Here is a 20812-nt window from a genome sequence, read left to right on the forward strand (position 1 = left end):
CAGACAAGGAAAATTGCACGAATTCGAAGCGATGGTTCGGATGAATATTGAGACACGTTCTCGCGCGACTATTTCCATGCAATTTAGCTCGAATTAAAGCTGGAAGCGTCTATTTTAAGATAGGATCGATCAGATTGCGATAGAACGACGAGATCGTTTTGATAAAATTGAATGAATGCGATCTCTGACCTTACGGAGTTCGCAAGATTTGAAAGGAAAAGTTCAGACGGAGTTTAAGATACGTCCCCGTAAAGCTATTTCTATGCAACTTAGCTTAAATGAAAGCTGGAAGTGTCTACTTTAAGACAGGGTAGATTAGGCTGAAATTATATAATAAGTCCGTTCGCGTCGACGACTGCGCGGTATTATATTTTCTTACAAGAAAACGCGAACGGACTCGTTACACGATCTAACAGATCGAATAAATACCAGTTTTAAATGCTCCTTCGTTTCGACAATGAATTTCTTTGATCTCTGTAGTTCGCAGAGATTACGAGTAATCGAGAAACATTAAGAAAATTTATTTTCGTCCATCTAGAAATAGCAATTTTATCACCGCGCGTCGATGAACGACGACTCTTCGCGCAAATTTGTCAATGTCGAGATATCGCGAAATTATTGACGTTAGTTAGAAATATATAAAGTATAAAATTCCGCGGCCTTATCAGCGCATTTTCGGCGGAAGCGCAAGATCTACGTCGACCTCCGTCGATATCGACGCAAATGCCGTATCCACGACTTATCTAAGATCTAAACGATTTGCGTTTCGGACGGTTCTGGCCACCTTGTTGCGTGAACAGAATGTTTTACAGGGCGTCTCGTGTCGTTCGGCTGTCTTCGAAAACTTTAGGATCGCCGGCGAATAATTCGGAAAGATTTCTATGTCGATTCCGTTGCGTGTACCGCGATCGGAGCTACGGAGTTTCACCGATTGCACGTTCCGCAAGGAAAAAAACGAAAGTTCTGCGTCGCTCTGAAATTTAGCAAACGCGCGTCTTCCAATTCCATTTCTGAAAGACGCCGACCTGAGGGTTTAATTTTTGTATAATCGAATAATCTTTGTATAAATGAATAACATTTTTATAATTTCTGTATAACTGTATAATTTTTGTATAATTTTTAATAATTTAAAAGTACAATTTCTAGATTCTACCGAAGATTAAAACACAATGGACGGTTTATCTCGAGCGAAATTAACACGTCTTTATAGCACTCTTTATCCAGGGTCAATCGTGACCCCGATCGGGTACCAGATATTTTTCTGAAAATCATCGTGCCAGCTAAGGGTCAAGAATTCCTCGAACGCCGGCGATTAACGTTCACGGAATTCGTAATCGGCGAGAACTGTTTTCGAGTTCCGCGAGAAATTCGACGTCACCGGAATTCTTTGGAAATCCTTCGAAACCGGCTCCGAAGAAGACAAACGTCGCGAAACGTGGGTACATTTAAATGCACGGTGGAATCTTGTCGCGACACCGTGTCGAACGCGCTCGGTGTCCCCTTAATCAGCCTAATATTTGTCGCGAGCAATCTAGATATCCATTACAGCGCCGGTCTCGCTGCGTCGTCGCGTCGCGTCTTAAAACGATCTGTACGAGAAAGAGGAAACGAACGCGAATGGAACAAAGAGGAGACACGACGACGATAAAATGCCGATCGAAAGAACGCGTCGTTTACTCGATTAATTTTTCACTCGTGGGATAAACAGGATCGTTTCTTGGGAGAGCAACGGTGCATGATGGTCGATATTGTTCTTAGAAAATGGGATTAAAATGGGAGTAAAATAAAAAAAATGGAAAAAATAAAATTATTTTATAAGCGGAGAATTCTCATCTATCGGGTCGGCTAAAAAGTTTGCGCGATTCTTAATAATGTTAGTCTCTTCTTTCATTTGTTAAAGAATCGCGCGAACTTTTTGACCAACTTAATACAGTAAATTCTCCATAATCGACGTTGGATTCAGCCGAAACTTATGATTTAGCTTCAGATTCAGCCGGAACTTGCGATTTAGCCTTGAACTCGGTCGAAACTAACGTCTTAGCTTCAGATTCAGCCGGAACTTGCGATTTAGCTTTAGATTCAGTCGAAACTGAATACGATTATTTGAGCACCTTGCGGCTCGTTTTCATAGTAAAAAGACTGAAATAATCGTATCTTCTCTTCCTAAATTGTCCATTTTTGTTCATAATCTGAGTATCAATTAGGGAGAATTTACTGTAGTTTGATTTATAATCGTCCAACGTGCATAACTGATAGATTTTATACGTTTATTTTTACCGATAACTGACAAAAAATTGAAGTAATCCAAGATTAGTTAAATTTTGATAACCGTTCTTCCCCTTCCGTCAAAATGAGCATGCTCCTAATTGTTTAAAAACTGAAAATATCGCTTCAAAGTATTAGATATATTTTTCTGTAATATTATTCTATAATAATAGAAAAATTATTTGAATAGATGAAGTTCGTAGTATGGCCCATGATTTGAGTATCGGAATATAACTACTTTGGAACCTGTCAGAATGAATTCTTTTTACTTTTTACTTATCACTGCAATCGCAAAATCCAAGAATAGCCGCGAATTCGTGCGAATTTATGCGAATTTCTTGCTTCTATTGCTCGAAAGCCGCAGGCCCTCCAATAACGAGCCTGATCGGTTCAGCAATTAAAACGAAAGTGCCGATCGGTAATAACGTTATCTCGTTAAGAAACGATAGCCGCGTTCGCGAAGACGTTTCGTTTTGTTACCTGTCAATAAGCAAGCTTTCCAAGCCGTAATGATGTTCGTCCAAATTTTTCGGAACGATACGGCCAATGCGTGGCGCCGACACCCGCGATCGTACGCACGGCTTCGTTCGCAACTGATAACGCGATTCAGGGTCAATCGAAGTTTAATTGCCGCCGATAATCCCGGGCCGGATTGCATCTGACGCGCGGGACGGGACGAAATACGGGATAAGACGGGACGATCAATTATCCGCTCGGCGGGGAACCCAACGTCGCTTTTCTGATAACGCTAATGAGAATCGCGTCGCGTCTATCCAATTTGTAGCTCGTTAGGCTACATCGTTTTTTTTGTTTTCTCGGCGAGGCGGAGACGAGCGTCTGCGAAGTTTCGCGTTAATTTCTCATCGCTGATAATAAAAAAAAAAACGCCGACGTATCTTTCGCGCGGGTCTAGCGTGTCGTCAATCAAACATTATCGCTCTGAAACTATACGTACGGCTGTTTACTTTCGACAGCAGGTTATTCCAACGAGGACTCTACTTGGTATGCGATCGAGCGAAGAAGAATCGAAAGAGGAGACTTCGTCGCGGCTTTGCGCGCGAAATAATCTCGCGTCTGGACGTTACAGTAATGTCTCCCTTATTGACGCTGATTTTGATGTGCCTATTTGCGCAGGAAAATGGACAATTTGGGAAGAGGAGATGCAATTATTCGAGCTTTGCGGTTTATTTTTGTAGTCACGAATTGTCGACGATTATAAAAATGAGCTGCAAGGCTCGTATAATCGTGTCTCCTCTTCCCAAATTGTCCATTCTTGTGCACAATCTGAGCGTCAGTAAGGGAGACATTATTGTATCTGTCTATCCGCGTGGATTTTCGTTCACAGCGAAGATCTCCCCGCGGAGCATGAAATCGTATTTTGGAATACGATAGAACTTCGATTATCCGAATTTGAAATGGACACATAATTTCTTTTTATTTTCGAGAAATTACTAATTCACGGATTTTGTACTGCATTAATATTAACTTTTAGTTCTGTATTGTAAAAATGGGTTATTACCGTTCTCTTTCATCTCTTTTTATTTTCGATAAATTATTAATTCGCCGATTCTGTATTGCATTAATATTAGCATTTAATTCTGTACTGTAAAAATGAGTTTTTACCTATACATATGAACAAATTAAATTAAATTAAAGATAATAAATCGAGGTCTAATCGAGGTCCTTCTGTAATTCCATCATTATTACGTGGAACAATCAAAAATCTAAATAAAATCCCAATAAAAAAATTCTAAAATCTAAATAAAATAATAATAATAATCAATAATAAATCTAATAAAAATCGAGGGAGACGTAGTTCGGTTAACCGAGGTTCTACCGTACTTTAATCCGCCGAAAGCCATCGCTCGTAGAACATTGGTTGCAACGTTCGCGACCAACTTCTTCGTCGGCTTCTGTCCTTCGCGTTAGAACGACTTTGAATTTAGAGAAGCGGTAACGCACCGCTAGAAGATAATCCTCTGTGCGACGGCTGCGTTACCCTATTTCGTGTTTGCTCACGGCTTTTATTTGCAATGCGCGGAGATAAGAGAACGCGCGCGGTCGGGCAATGCTCGTTATCGCGTCATTCCTTGGATCGCGATAGCTCGACGCGTGTTCGGATCCGATCGTGTTCTTCTTCTCTCTCGCCCTCTCTCTCTCTCTCTCTCTCTCTCTGTCTCTTGTCTCACGTCTTTCGTCTCTTGTCGCGCAAAGGTCACGTTCATCGTACTTGCGGAACACGTTAATTTGCAAGACCGGCGAGCAACGCGTGCAACGTTTTGTAGTTCACTGCTAAGGCCATTTCTTTGACTCGGTTGCGGGGCCACTACCATATGCGACCGAAGCTTCCGGCGATTTCGCGATCGAACGGTTCCCTTCAGGTGTTGTGTCCCATTAAATAAATTGGCAACGGCGAAACGGCGAAGATAAAAGATTCCTTTGGCGATTCGCTGCCGCACTGTTGCTCGCCCACGCGGAACGTCGCGACGTCGGGCAAGAACGAAACTATTTTATTGCCGCTTCGCGGTGTTCGCGCGCGGTTCCGCGAAACAATAAACGCGGAGCGAACGGTCCAATAAAGATGCCCGAGCGATCAAAAGCAACAATTCTCGCGAGAATTATCGACGGAAGAGAGCACGACGAGAGATCGTAAATGCGGGAAGCAATAAGTCCGATCAACAATCATCGTGAATTCTTCTCGCTGTTTTCTGCTGCAGAAAATTCTTCGAAGAACAATTCGTTTCGTCACCTAATCGATCAGCTCTGTCATCGTCGTACGAAAGACTGGCTTTTCAGTTCGGTTAATTAAGTGTTCCCTGTGATCGTTGCTAATCGCGATAATGAACTCGACGATCGATGATTCAGAGGATCGCGCGTCGGCGGGAAAAAAGCTCGCCGAGGGTCGACGAGATATCGGCGATCTATTCACGGCCGGAACAAACTTCGCGGAGACGAATTGCTTCCGAGGGGGTCGTCGACTATTTTTGCATCGCTACGATGTGATCCTCTTTCGCGTCCCGTGACGCACACGCGCGCGCGCGCTCGCGAGCCGGCGATCAGCTGCTCGAGACTCGTCGGTTCCCAACCTCACGTGGCATCTCGTGCGCGTCGTTGCTCAAGCCCGAGCACGTTAACAATTGGTCGTTCTTCTAAATACGCGACGCGGCTTCCCGCCTTGCCTTCTGCGAAATTGGGGCGAACTTCCTACCTACGTATTTACGAGATCACGGCGTCACGGTCGCGACGATAACGCAGAAGTTGCGGTCATTTCGAAAGGTTACGGACACGCGGTAAACCACGCTGTCGCGTGAATTTTGTTGCGCAACTTTTATTTTTCTAATTTTTTGATGCGTATGCGGAGACGACGATAAACGCGAGGCCGAAGAATCCCATTCATAACCGATGGTACTCTATGGGGACGCGTTAACACTAGATTTACGGAGCATAAAAGACAGCTGTTTTATATTGGTTTATGAAAGTAACGATACGACGTTTATTCTGATTTTTAACAAGTGTTATTGTAACATTTGCTGTAACATATAAATTGAATAAATAAATGTATATTTACGATATGAATAATCGTAAATTAAAAAATCAGTGACTCGTCGTTTTGACGGCTTCCGTAAATCTAGTGTTAAATGAGAACGCCACTCTAAAGGTTAAAAGAAGTCGACTTTTTCCGTTCGATTTTTGTGAAGTTTCGCGAAACACAAGAATGTTGGGTCAAAGCGATATTTTAAAATTCGAACATTTGGCTACTGAAGCCGAAGTTTCGAAAATTTTACTTTATCAGAGAGGAAAGTCGTCTTTTAAGATAACAACAAAAGAAATTACGTTTTTCAATCTGGTCGGTCTGGTGGTCACGAAATCTCCGGAACTATACATTTGATTCGCTATAAATTTTACGGAGATATTTTGCACGAAGTATACCACAATATAGCGCACGATTTCGTTGATGTGTCGATTATTTAATTTTTTGCAAGCCTTTAAAGCATTAACTCGACGTTTTCACAAGCTTCCGAATATCAAGAGTCAATAAATGAATTAAAACTGAGATTGCTGTTACTCGAATGTCATAAATTATAAATATTAAACGTGTAAAATATTACGAGATTCATTTTTAGAAGATTACACAGCATAAAATATTAGATTTTATTACTTTTATAAAATACCGCAGTATTTGGGCCGTCCGCAGTAATACCCACGCCTACCCTATACCTCCCTAGAAAAACTACATCTTTTATTTAATAATTATCAATAAATAATATTCTCAAATTCGACCTATTTCTTATAGTACTACTATCAAGGTAGTATCTCTCCTTAAGAAATAAACACTTGCAATTTGCTTTAATTTAGAATTAGAGTCGACGCTCGAACGATCTCGTAAAATCCCGAATGGGGCGGCAGTAAAAACCGATAACGGCGATTTACGACATCGAATCGAAGAGGACAATATCCTTCGCCTTTCGTCGAGGCGAACGACAGGCACGATACAGAGGACGTTTCTTCAAGGGGATCTCGATGGCATCTGAATTTGTTTCGGTTGGTAGCCGCGTACGATCAAAGCGATCGCAACGTTTTACAGTCTAATCGTTTCGTTCCGCGAGTCATTCGATTGCGCAACGCTCGCCGGCTCGCCGCGGACAAGATCGAGCGATCCTGGCGCGCGCGACGTTGCCCGTTTCGTAGCGATCCATGCGATCCACGGTAGATCCGCGCGGCTCCGATCGCGGTTGTAAATCGCCCTGTCCCCGACCATGTCCTCGATTATGTCCTCGACCCTGCGACAGCCGAGGGAGGAAGCAACCGGAGGACATGCCGCGCCGTGGAGCACAGGTGGAAAAGAAGTACGAGCTGCGAGACGAACAAGGGCGATGGCTATTATCGCGGTCGCGTTCTTGCAATTTCCGTTGCAATGAACCGCGACCGCGATGCATTCGGAGTCCGTGCTGGAAACTGTTGAACGCGGAATGCAAAAATACGAATTTTCGTCATCTCTTAGATTGAACGGAAGCTAAAATTGCACAGCGAATTCTCCCAAATGCAGTCATTTCTCCCGAATTCGCGCGCAAAAATGGACATTCTGCGAAGAGGAGATACGATTATTCCACCCAAATTGTCCACTTTTGTGCGCGATCTCGGCGCGAATTCGGGAGAAATTACTGCAGACCCTCGACTCGGAAACAAAAATGGACAACTCGGGAATAGGCGACACGATTACTCGAGTCTCGTTTTCATAGTCGTCGACAATCGGCGACCATAAAAGCGAGCCGCAATGCTCGAATTAATCGCGTCCCCTCTTCCAAAGCGTTGTCAATTTTTATTTCGAAGCTGAGAGGAACAATTTGAGAGAATTTACTCTGTACGGTGAAAGCGATGCCGCGGTATTTATAAATTCCCCCTCTTGTTCTGTATTCTGTTTATCCATTTCTGTTGTAAATGCATAAAATCCGCGGCTTGCTGATAAGCGTATGGCAATTCGGAGCGCCGTGTCGCGCGCAATAAACGCGTGGATCATCGATTATTATGCTGGCTTAGATAATAATTTGGTTGCTGGTGAGTTTTTTTCTGGCACGATCGCACGCCGGCGTTTTAATTCGATCGAGAACCAAACGAAACGAAACGAAACCAAACGAGACGAGACGCCGCGAACCGAGGTGCCGTGTTTTCGCAGGAATGTTTGATGTGTTCATGGTACTTACCTCAAACAGGGGGGCGATTTCGCGTGGCTCTTGTCCGCACTAGCGTTACTTTGTAGAACGACGAGGAACGCGAGGAACACAGCATTCAGCAGGTAATTCATCGACAAGCAGGGCATGAAGCTTGATGCCATTTTCTCGCGATCAGCGATCCCCGCGCGAAGAAGATCGCCCTCTCACGATTTCTCTATTTCTGTTCCCTGTTTCTTTTCTTTTCGTTTCTTTTCTTTTCACTTTCCTATCGTTCTCTGTGCTTGTTTCTTTTCTATATATTGTCTCCTTTCTTCTTCCTTCCTCCTCGTTCCTCTTTTCTTTCTCCCAAGCCGTTCTTCCTTCGGCTCTGTTTACTTTCTCTTGTTCGCACGCGCTCTTTTCCTCTCGCTATCCCTGTGCCCCACGCAATTGTAGGATTTTCTCTCCCTCTCTCTCTCTTTCTCCCTCTTTCGATGGAAATTTTGTTCTCGGACTTTTTATTCCGGCTTTGTCGGTCTTCCCGAATTTTTCGGTTCGCTACAGCAAGGTGAACAGGACGAGACGCGCGAGACGATTATCGAAGTGTTTCCTTACTTGTTGGTGACCGCTCGTGGTTTCGGACCATCCGAACTTCGCAGTCTGCGAGGCGGTTTCAGCTCCAGCTGCAGCGCCGCATCTTCCCTGCAACAGACAATCGCGAGCCACGATTAGCGCACCTGTCGCCTCGTGTGACAACTGCGGTCGGAAACCGCGGAACGCGGCGCATGTCGAGGAAACTCGATTATCACCCGATAACGAAGGATGAAGTACGAGTTTTCTATTAGATCGTCTCGCAATAAGTTCGCGTCGTTTGCTGTTTCCATTTTTTCTTTTTTTTTTCAAATGTTTGAGGACAGATAATTCTGGGATGATGAAACTCTTCAGATGTGCTCGATCTTCAACACAATTTAATAATGAAAAAGTATAAAAGAAATATTAAGAATAAGTAAAATAAACAAGTTGTCAGAAAAAGTGTAAACGTATTCGCGGCACGAACTTGTGAGACGACCTAAAAAAATATCAAAATATTTCAATTCGTTATCAACAACAGCGATAAGATATACTTGCAGTCAATGATAAAAACCTTGTGACAGGTCTTTATAAATTAATTACCTAATTTTCCGATTCTCCGCTATTCAATATAAAATACGTTTTTTGTTTATGCAGTAGTAAAAATGGGTGTCTACCCGTATATTTAAAAAAATAAACTAAACTGAAATTAAATTAAGTTAAATTAAATTAAAATTAATTAAAATAAAATAAATTAAAGTTCAGCAATATAGGGGATCCTGATCTTGCAGAACACGTATTTGCGAGCGAACGCGATCGGTTCCCGAACAGTTTCGATCGTTTTACGGGCCGGCTTCGATCTGTTAGGTTTGCGCGGACGATCTCGATCGACTAACGAGCCAACAATTTTCTTCTTTCACCTGGCAGGGTGTCGTCGAGCGGTCGAGCGGACCGTCTGCTCGTGCAGACAAGCGAGGATCGTCCGAAAATAAAGAGCAATACTGTCTCGTGACGATTGTTTACTCGCCGCGCTTAGGCAGCCTAGGAATTCGGTTCGCGGGATTGCGCAATCCGCTTCCGAAACCGGCGGGAATCGAACAATCCACGCCGGAAAACACTTTGACGGAAGTTCTACCGCGTCTGCTATTCTCTTTCTTGTTCGCGGAAGCGAACTCTTATTCGATCATTCGGGCAATTCGTTGCTGGCGAATGAAATCTTTTATTCGATTCGCGACCCGCGAAATGTTCTTCTGCAGGGAAATAATAATTTTGTGGGGAAAATTCAATTTTTCAACTTTTATATTTTAACAAAATTGGTTTTCCTACGTATTGTCGAAATTTTGTCCTTGGAACTTCGATGTCCAGAATAACAATTCTTCGCACTCCAGTGGAGGCTTCAAGGCGCCATTAAAAATTGTTACGTCGCGTTTCAAAATAATTTGAATATTACTGTAATTACCGCATGAGTCACAAAATTTAATTTCATATGTATAAAATGCGTTAAGGTATATAAAGCGGAGATACCGTAGGTCAGAGAAAACGTTTTGGATTTCGAGTTAAAATGGCTCCGACTGCAAAGGGTTAACAACCTCGTACAACTCTGCGATTAGATGCAGCGTTATAATGGCAAAAACATGAAATCGGGATTAAAACTAACTGTTTGTATTATTCATTACAAAATATCAAAATGCACGTTTGATGCGTGCAAGCACATAAATGTCAACAGTTTATGCGCGTCAAGAGCATTTTTTAGCTCACGTGTGAAGAATGTTAGATTTTTAACAATTCAAACTTTAATAAAAAAATGTTTAAAATGCTTATAAAAAAATGCTTAAAATGCTTATAAAAAATATTTAAAATGCTTCCGAAGAAGTTAAGTACGGTTCCTAATTATGTACCGATTTTTAGACGTAGATGTTGCTCGTTATTTTATGTTTCGGACTCGCATCGCTGTGCACTGAACGCTCGTAACAAATTTCGAAACGAACCATGATTATTCAGGCATTTCCGACGATCCGACAAAAAAGTCTCCCCAACAAAAGTTGGCCAGTATTCGCTACTCTGCATATCAAAACACAAAAACTTCCAAAAAAAGTCTACTTTACATGTACATAAAAATTATGGTCACTTCGACTTTTGAAATACATATTTTCGACTCGACAACGTCCCAGCCGGTGTCGAGGCGAATTCAACGACCCACTGTACCTATAACCTTAAACCTCGTAACAACACGCCTAGCATAATTTCAGCCGCGGAAAGCGAATTCCCAGGCCACCGTGCGGCTCCGCGACCCTGAGAGACGATCGGCCAGAGATTGATCGCAGCGTGCCGTCTCGGTCCGTTAATCCGGCGAACGATCGCCTAGTCGCAGGCTCGTGCGTTCGTTTCTCGAAAGCTAGGACGACCGGGAGCGAGTCCTCCGGCGACTCGTAACACATTCGTAGCCCATTTTAGCCTATTCGCGGCCTATTCGCGGACGCCGCTATCAAGACGCGGACGAAAATAGCCGCGATTGTCTCGCGATTGTCCGCGGCGGTTCGGCGGACGGATAAAGGAGCAGAGGACGGATAAGGTTCTATCGCCGCGCTAACTCGCTCGATCGAGAAGAAACATCAAATTGCAGCCGGGCACGCTGGCAACTTCCGGCGTTAAGCGACTCCGACGTCCGCGGCCACGCGGAGGACACGTGCGCCACGCTTATTCACTTTCCTGAGACGACGATCCCGCTTTCCGCAACGCTCGGCCGCAATGACAACTCTATTTCTGCCGCGCCTACATTATTACGCTCGATCGCGGCACTCCGCGGGCTCCCGTGATTCACTGAAACCCCGGAAAATCGGCGGATCCGTCGCGCCGGTGCCAATTAACCTTTTAGGTGCGGCTGAATTCTGCGCGAGGCTATTTCTCTGGACGGCAGAGTCCCAAAAATGTCTCGCAATCCAAAAGTGGCGGGTTCCTCAGGCAATTTGAAGCAACTTTTTCCTTTACAAAAATTTTCTCCGAGGCGCCGTTAACGAGTTATTAACGAAAAACAGTGGCCAATGAGAGGCGAGCTCGGCTGGCGCGAGGCGACCGAGCCAATGAGCGGAACTGGGCTTCGTGCGCTGGTTGGCTGGGCCGCCTCACGTCAGCCGTACTCGATTCTTATTGGTCACTGCTTTTCGTTAATAACTCGTTAACGGTGCCTCGGAGAACATTTTTGTAAAGGAAGAAGCTGCTTCAAATGATCCGAGGAAACCGCCATTTCCGGATTGCGAGACATTTTTGGGGCACCCTGTAGACTGTTGTAAATCGATGCGAAGACAAAAGAAGTGTGAAACAATGCATATGAAGACGATTATTTGATTCAAACGATGAGCGAGTGAGCTACTAGAGCAAGCCACTATAGTGGCGCGTCGTGCCTAAAAGGTTAACGCGTCGATCGCCGATAACGAATCGGCTCGCAAAATCGAATTCGGATTCGACCGTTCATTATGCCCGCCGCGATACAGAGTAGTTAAAATACGTCGATTGCCAGCGGAATCTTTCGCGTTGCGCGAAACGAACGATTTCGTCGTTGACACGAGGCAATAAACCGTGTTTGTTCGTAGAGCAGATAGCGGCGCGGATGATTTCAACAGAAACGGCGCCCGAAAAGTTCTACCGAATCGCTCGATTCTTTCCAAATCGAGGCCTTTCGAATCGACTGGAGATAAAAAAAAAAGTCTCTCGTCGAACGGTGACCGCCGCGCGGTCAAAGAGGACCGAACGAACGGGTGTCTGATCGAGAAAGGAAACGATACTCGCGACCGAAAGGAGACGAAACGAAGACGGGGCGCGGACTACGCGCTTCGTGTTCCCCGATCGAGAAACAAGGATCTCGGGTTCCGCTCTGCTCGCGCGTGCAGCGACGAACTTCACTGTATCGCTTTTCCACGAGATCGTCCGATCGACGCGAGCCGGACACGCGATAGCGCAACCCGTAACAGTAAGACTATACATTTTCGGGGCGGCGGGATCGTCGTTTTGCAACGCGACACCTTCGCGCGCGGCTTCCGCGCTCTGTCCGTCGTGTCTCCGTGTTCGTCCAGCTATTTTTAGAATCCAGCTAAAAAAAAAAAGAAAAATACTCGAACGAGGCGCGAGCGATTATAGATCGATACAAGAGGCTGGGAAAAATCGGTGGGAAAAATCTCGAGAGAGAATTCGCAGGATCGGCGGCGGGCCTGTTGAATCGATCGACGATCCACGGACTGTGTGTGAGTGTCTGTGTGTTTCCGTGTCGTTCGCGAGATCGATTTGCGGCGACGTTTTATTCCCGTGTGTCGACGTGTTGCAGTGTACTTACGACGAGTCAACCTTCTATCCCACCTGGAAGGTTGGCACGATCGAGAGGCACACGCGCCTCGCGATCGCGAGACCTGCTCGAGGACGGTGGGCTAGGCCAGATAACGATCGCCGCCTCGATCCTCGATCGAAGTGCGGCGCGCTCCGACGTCCGTCGTCCTGGTGCGCGCACGGTTGCACGGTGTCGCAGCGTGATTCCTCCAGCGAATCGACTCCTCGACTAGCGATCGTCAAGGCGAGCCGAGCGTATTTCACCGAGTGCGAGAGAGACAGGACGGACACGACCGACAGAGAGGGAGAAAGTGGCGGACGGGGGGGAAGAAGAGGGAGGCGAGCGAGGAAACGCAAGACCGATCTCGGCAGAAACGAACGAATCGGATCGGATCGTTTCGGATCGGTTCGGATCGGTTCCGATCGAACGGGGAAACAGGAGCGAAACTTCTCTCGGGTACGGAGGAGGGGAAGAGAAACGTGCCGGGATGATTTTGGCGGTCGATTCGTCGGCGCGCGGAGAAGGCGGTCGTTGCGCGCGATCCACGCAAAGAGCTACACAGGCTGCTACTAAGTTGGCCGGGAAGGCACGCGGCCGCTTTATGAGCGCGATTATCCGCGAGCGAGAAACAACCGTGGTCGAGCCCCCGACCGCGAGCCACGCCATTGGCCCGAGACGGAAAACGAGACGGGAAACGAAACGGAAATCGAGACAGAGACAGAGGCCGAGACGCGTCGCTGAACCTCTCCGCGGCTCCGGTGGCACCTAAAAGCTACACACGCCCGCGAATACACGCTTGGATTTCCCGTAGGGTGCAGAGGAGCCATTACTGCTGCGCTCTATTGGCGCAGGAGTTTTCGCTACGGAAAACAATTTTAGCAGTTTGATCGGCGTTTCTTAAACCCTTTGCGGACGAAGCCGCTCGACGGGGGTATTGTGTCGCTGTGGACGACAGGTATTGGATATAAAATAAAAATGTTATAAGATATAATTGTATTATTATAGGATTATAAATATGTGGAAAACTTTGCTGGTTTCTCTGGTAGTGACGCAGAAAGACTGACTCGTCGAACTGAAATTCGTTCTGAAACCACGGTTAAATTAATGAATTTATATTAATAATTAACACTATGCCGTCCGCAGATCTTAGATATATGATTCTTTTGTTTGACGCTGGAATAATAGTTTGGAAATTTTAGATTTTATAAAAAGATTTCGAAGATGGCGGTAATATAAATTCCTAAAATTCAGATAAGTCGTCCAAGAATTTTCGTATTTGATTCTTTGTTAAATAAGCACAATGCTATAGTTAGTTTGCTGCCTTTTAACACCCAAGGAGTATAGTTCAAATGTTATTTCAGCTTTTTAAAACGGCATACAACAGATAGTTTTTGCATGGCACCAGCGTGGTGCCACCGGACGGCATAGTGTTAATAAATTAATAAAGAAAAAAAAAACGGTAAAAAGACTTAGGCGGCTATTTGCCGACACTCGTCCGCAAAGGGTTAAACCCTTGCCGTACTTTGACGAGTCCAACTCGTAATGGAGATTTCTGGTAAGAAATCTGTGAATATTATTTGTTCCCTTCGTTTTGGTCTGAATAAAATCAGTGCTTAAACATTTAAGTAAACATAGAGAAGCAACGTGTTGAAAAAGAAACTTTAGCCTCAGACACAAAAATTAATCTATAGTTTACTTAGAACTGAGATTCGAAAATATCTGATTACATTTCCGCCGGTTCCGTCAGCGCGCACCGATGGTGATGTAAACTGTATTTTATAGATACCGCGATACATCATCGCCGGTGTCGTTAGAGCACATACACAATATAAGAGCGTATACAGTGTAAAACGTGATGAATGATCGTCTCTGATTGGTGGAGAAGACCGCACCAAAAACGGTAATATAAGCAGGCGATTTTCAGTCGCCGGTCTCTTAGTTGAATTTGGTCGCTCAGTCATTTCATATATATACCATCTTTCTCTCAAATAAAAGTGTGAAAATAAAACTTTTAGGAAAAAGAATTAATATCATATTCATTTAAGAAATAATCCAAGCCATAATCCCGATACAATAAATATAAATTGTCGTTTTTCCTCTTAGAAGTTATGGAGATCGAACAGAATTCACAGTAATTGCTTACTCTTCAGCAGGGGTGTCAAACTCGCGAGAGTTGAACATTTTTGCGAGAGATGTCAAGTATCAGGACGTAAACAATAATTTAACTTTATATATGTTTATTACAATGTACTAGTCAAAATAAAAATATTTGTTTCTATGAACATTGATTTTTTTTGCGGCCCACCTAAAGTTAAGCATTGTTTATTTGGCCCAAGTTAGCTTTTGAGTTTGACACTCCTGCTCTACAGCCCACGCTAACCGTGTCTCCACTACCCTAGAACTCTCCTTGGTCTTCTAATTTAATGATCCTGCGGTCAGATCGACCGATCCGGTCCGAATTTCTTGCGTTTCTGTCCGACGAAACGCAACCAGCCTCTTCGCTCGATAATATGGATAGACGGCGGTGATCCTTGTTTCAAGGGGATTTCACGAGGATGTAGGAGGTATTGCGAAGCCTGGCCAAAAATAAAACTACAATTCCATTGATCGTATATCCTCCGAAAGAAGACAGTTTTGTGCGCACTCGCTTCGAGCAGAGAAAGGATCCAGAGAGCTCGAGTGCAAGTAGGTTGGCAAGTAGGTGGTATCAAGGACGAAGGATGGGTTGCCTGAATTTTCTTTTGGATCGAACCTGTTCCGTAAATCGATTTTCCTTTTCAGAAAAGACCGGTGCACGTAATTGCAGGATATATGGCACTCTCGGTGATCGAAAAACATGTAACTTTCATCGAAGATTTTGCTATAAAAAAAATACAGAAATTTCTCGAGTACAACAATTTCTCCCTAATTCGCGCTCAGATTGCGCGCAAAAAATGAACAATTTGGGAAGAGGAGATACGATTATTCGAACCTTCCCGTTTTTTGTCGACAATCGGTAACTATAAAAACGATCCGGAAGGCTCGATCGATCGTACCTCCTCTTCCCGAATCGTCCATTTTTTTGCGCAATCTCGGCGGATTAATTACTGTGCGTAGTTACAAGTCGCGAGTGACAAGCTCGTTGCTCGTTACAGCCGGACTGCGGAACTTCGCGCGTTTACATTATACGAAATTGTGCAACGGCTCTTTGTCCTCGTTCCGCCGAAAGCGTCAACAAGGAAAACGAAAAGTTTATTCCAGATTCCAGTTTCCTTAAATACGACTTCGAGCGCAATACGCATACCACGCGACGCCCGCAGATCTCTCCGACGATAAAACTTGAAGACGTTACTCGCGCGATGGTTATTCGCTTCGAGACCACCCGGTACACCGTGTTCTATTCCAGTTTTATTGCACCGCACCTTTTCGTTTACATCGCAGGCAAACATTGTGTGTTTCGCTGCCGACCGACGCGCCGTTTATTCGCACTTTTGAGTAGCCGCCGAAGATGAGACCAGTGGCATTTCTTATCCGAGTTAACGCAACGCCTAGCAAGCGTTCCCGCGTTCGTACGATTACGCGAACGAGGAAACGGAAGCGAGGAGATCGGCTGCGAAAAGCCTTCGCGCGTCGAAAAGGTCCCATCGGTAAAACCGAGGAACGACGCCGTCGGTGACGTCATCGGCGAACGACACTCGATCATCGCGGCTACGATGACGCAGTGATCGCGCAACGCGCCTTCGCGGTTATCTGTTCGATCCGGGATCGAATAATCTGACGATCGTCGTTTATCGACGTCTCATCTACCGATTTGCCACTTTTCAGGATATTTGATGATGCGTAGAACATCGCGTGCCTTTTTACCCTCTAAACTAGAATATTCTATAAACTTCATAGAATTCCAAATGTGTAATCCCATTCATTTGTTTTCGTTTATTCAACACTGACGGGGAACCCGTCGAAATGACGGGTTATCAATTTTTTAATTTACGATCATTCGTATCGTAAAGATACATTTATGAGTTATTTATTCAATTTGCATGTTACTTGCGGCAAATGTTACAATAACGCTAAAAAATCGGGATAAATGTCTTGTCGTTACTTTTATGAACTAATATGAAACAGCTGTTTTTTTTGTGCACCATAAATCTAGCGATAAAAATGATTTCGTTAGTTTGAAAGCTTGATTTTTTGAACGATCGAGAATGTTAGGACAATTTCACGAAGCGCTGAAAGCAGCTGTTTTATGTTAGTTTATAAAAGCAACAATGAGACGTTCATTCCAATTTCATTGCATTATTGTAATATAAGCAATACGTATATCGAATAAATAACTCATAAATATATGTTTACGATCTGAATAATCGTGAATTGAAAAAATCAGTGACCCATCGCAATGACGGGTTACGCAAAACCTAGCGTTAAGGAGGACAGTGTAATGCTGTTTTCGGTTCTCATATCAGGTTCTTAGGTTCTCCTGGATTCCCCGGTTATCGATTTCTCTAACTGTCGAGCGGACTTTCGAAAAAACGGATGAGTCGGACGACGGGTTTGACAGAACCGTCGATCGTCGTCGATAAACGACGATCGTCTTCTAGATTTACTCTCTACACTAGATTTACGGTGCACAAAAAAAACCAGCTGCTTCATATTAGTTTATAAAAGTAACGATAAGACATTTATCCTGATTTTTAACTGATTTTTAAGCGTTATCGTAACATTTGCCGCAAGTAACATGCAAATTGAATGAATAACTCATAAATGTATAATTACAATATGGATAATCGTAAATTAAAAAATTAATGACCCTTTAATTTCGACGAGTTCCGTCAGCTTTAAATAAACGAAAACAAATGAATAGGATTACATTTGGAACTCTATGAAGTTTACAGAATATTCTGGTTTAAAAGGTAAAAAGCCACGCGATGTTCTACGCATCATCAAATATCCTGAAAAGTGGCAAAACGACGGTTTTTCAAAGGCTGCAAAGTCAGCGGTTACGCCACGATGATCCGCAATTTTGGATCGCATCGCGATTCGGCGAAAGCGAAGTCCGATGGGGGCGAGCTTACTCGCCCACCGGCACGAATCTTATCTGTTTGATGACTTTGAACGTCGACGAACATTTCCCCCCTCCCGCCCTCGTTCCACGATTTTCGTCTAGCGCGAAGTAGGACACGCGCGCGCGTCACGGTCCGCTGAAAGTGCCAGCACGAAAACGTATCTGCTCCAAGGTCCCACGGCCGACGAAAAAAAAGAGAACAATCCCATTGTACAATGACCGCGTTCGAACCAGTTTCGTTTTTCGATCGCCTGCCAACAGCCTCTCAGCTGATCGCGAGTGCACAGCCCGCTGCTCCGAGCACAGTTGCTCGCGACAGCGATCGAGCAGCAGAAAAGCAAACCGAATACAATTTTTCGTACAGTGCCACGACCGAGATCAGATAGGATTTTCCGCTTCCAAGAGCCGCCGAGAAAAAATTCGTTGAAAAATTCGTCGCGCGTCGAACGTTCGCGAGATCGACGCCCGCAGAGACGCAGCTATTGAAATCGGAAATTTCTCGAGAAGGATCCCATCGCGCCGATGGGAAAAAAGCTTCGACGATTGATCCGAGGCCTCCCGGCATGCCGCGGTTCCCCGACCTCACAGGTGTAGTCCGTGACTTTTCGAAAAAATGGATTCAAGGCTAACGCCTGACTTCGGCGGACGTCGCGCGAAGAAGTTGATAGCGTATCTGCTAAATCGTCGTCCAGTCGAGGAGATTTTTCCGTTATCGGTGCACGTTGGGACGATGGTTTGTTTCCCTGGAGGAACGCACCGCGTGCCGCGGTCAACAAATTACGCGGAGGCATCAGCGCGCGTTTAACCTTTTAGGTACGGCTGAATTCTGCGCGAGGCTATTTCTCTGGACGGCAGAGTCTGATACTGTATATACAGGGTGTCCCAAAAATGTCTCGCAATCCGAAAGTGGCGGGTTCCTCAGGCCATCTGAAGCAACTTTTTCCTTTACAAAAATTTTCTCCGATGCGCCGTTAACGAGTTATTAACGAAAAACAGTGGCCAATGAGAGGCGAGCTCGGCTGGCACGAGGCGATCGAGCCAATGAGCGGAACTGGGCTTCGCGCGCTGGTTGGCTGGGCCGCCTCGCGTCAGCCGTACTCGATTCTTATTGGTCACTGTTTTTCGTTAATAACTCGTTAACGGTGCCTCGGAGAACATTTTTGTAAAGGAAGAAGCTGCTTCAAATGATCCGAGGAACCCGCCATTTCCGGATTGCGAGACATTTTTGGGACACCCTGTAGACTGTTGTAAATCGATGCGAAGACAAAAGAAGTGTGAAACAATGCATATGAAGACGATTATTTGGTTCAAACGATGAGCGAGTGAGCTACTAGAGCAAGCCACTATAGTGGCGCGTCGTCCAGAGAGATGACATCCGCGAAAGCCACTATAGCGGCGCGTCGTGCCTAAAAGGTTAATGCGTCGATTAACGCGCGGCGAATTCAGCGTTACGTGAAAACGCGCGGACCGGCCGCGGGTGCGAGAACGAGCCGATCTCGATCCGGCGATTGCCGATTCGAGGAGAGGTCACGTGTGTGCATTTCTCCACGAGCCGGGCCGGGCCAGGCCGCGCGGAGCGCATATCGCATCGGGGCAGAGCTGAACGGAGACGTGCCGAGCGCAGGGGTCGATTTAAATGGCGCGAGGAACGGGAACGGAGGTCGAGCAAGATTCATCGACGCCAATTGCGCTCAAGGCGCCTCCTTACCGACTAATCTCGACGCTACACAGGCCCGAATGGACCAGTTGCTTCCGGCCCCAATCATCCTATTGGCTATTTTTAGTCGGAAATGGGTCGGTGCAGGGGGGCCGTGTTATTCAAAGAACACGACGCCGTGTTGTTCCTTCTGACGACCGTTTGATACTCAGCCTTGTGGCTCCAATCGCTCGTCAGGAAACCGACCGCCTCCTCCTCTTCTTCTTTGTTGTTGTCGTCTTCTTCTTCGTCGTCGTCGTCGTCGTCGACATCTTCATCATCTTTGGCGTCCACTGTTGGCGTTCTTCCGCAATCGGGGTCGAGTTCTATACGATCCACGTCGCCCCCGTATCACCGATAAAGTCTAATCGTAGGTGATTCTGACCGGGACGTGACCCGCGTCGACGAAGGAACAAAACAATGAGGAGCAATTGCAAAAGCCGTCGATTGTTGCACTTGCCGAATTAACGTCTCTGCGAAAATTGTATCATTCTGCCGCGCGTAACTATCGTCGAAATGTTATAATATCGGCGAAACGAGCCACGATGAGTCGGCGAGAAAACGATTTCGCTGTCGTGCAGCGGCAAGAAAATGATCTTGCTATCATGCATAGGTAATGTGGTATCGACTGTCTTATCGCTGTGGAACAGAGAGGAAATTATTTTATTGTTATATCGATTATTTGACTGTCGATCGGACGACCATTGTATCTACGCGATGTCAGTCAAACTGTGGACAACAAAATCCGGTAGAAGACTCTTCGTAGTTTCAACAAAATTTTGTAAAATTGGTTTGTAAAACTGTAAGTCCTTCTACCGACTCGCGAAGCACAGGAAAAAGAGTTAAGGAAACGATAACAGCACACGCGGTTTGGTCATTCAATTCTTCAGAGTTTCGCATTCAATTATTCGAAATATATTTATTCGATAATATAAATAATATTATATTATTATTATTATATTATAATTATTATTATATTATAATAATTATTATATTATAATAATTAATATAATAATATTATTATTATTATAATAATTATTATTATATTATATTATTATAATTATATATAAATATGATTAAATACAATTATTCGACATTTATTCGAAATGCTATTCGAATAAAACTTTGTTCAAAGAATAAAAAATTCACTCAAAATATTAATCGAATAAAATTATATTCGAACAATGCCCAACTCTGCTCTGCGCCACGACTCGACGCGCGTGTCATATTCAATATCTAATTATATGCACCAGGGAATTAATTGTCGGTCG

At 44.7% G+C, this 20812-nt stretch overlaps 1 protein-coding gene across 5 annotated transcripts in view; it reads right to left on the minus strand.

Annotated features, from left to right (window-relative positions):
* Nucleotides 1-20812, minus strand: part of LOC117229472 (trehalase) — a 52533-nt gene that overhangs the window by 20544 nt on the left and 11177 nt on the right. For 2 of the 5 annotated variants that reach the window (XM_033485963.2, XM_076520178.1), the window contains exons 1-2: nucleotides 12814-13385; nucleotides 7968-8618 (exon numbers count right to left, since the gene is read on the minus strand). In XM_033485963.2, coding sequence (XP_033341854.2) covers nucleotides 7968-8098 — 131 coding nt within the window. In that variant the 5' untranslated portion in view covers nucleotides 8099-8618; nucleotides 12814-13385. Of the gene's footprint in view, nucleotides 1-7967; nucleotides 8619-12813; nucleotides 13386-20812 lie in introns of those variants that run through there. The other 3 variants (XM_033485961.2, XM_033485965.2, XM_033485964.2) reach the window with 2 other exon arrangements.

Source organism: Megalopta genalis, chromosome 3, assembly GCF_051020955.1.
Source record: "Megalopta genalis isolate 19385.01 chromosome 3, iyMegGena1_principal, whole genome shotgun sequence".
Taxonomy (NCBI): Eukaryota; Metazoa; Arthropoda; class Insecta; order Hymenoptera; family Halictidae; genus Megalopta; species Megalopta genalis.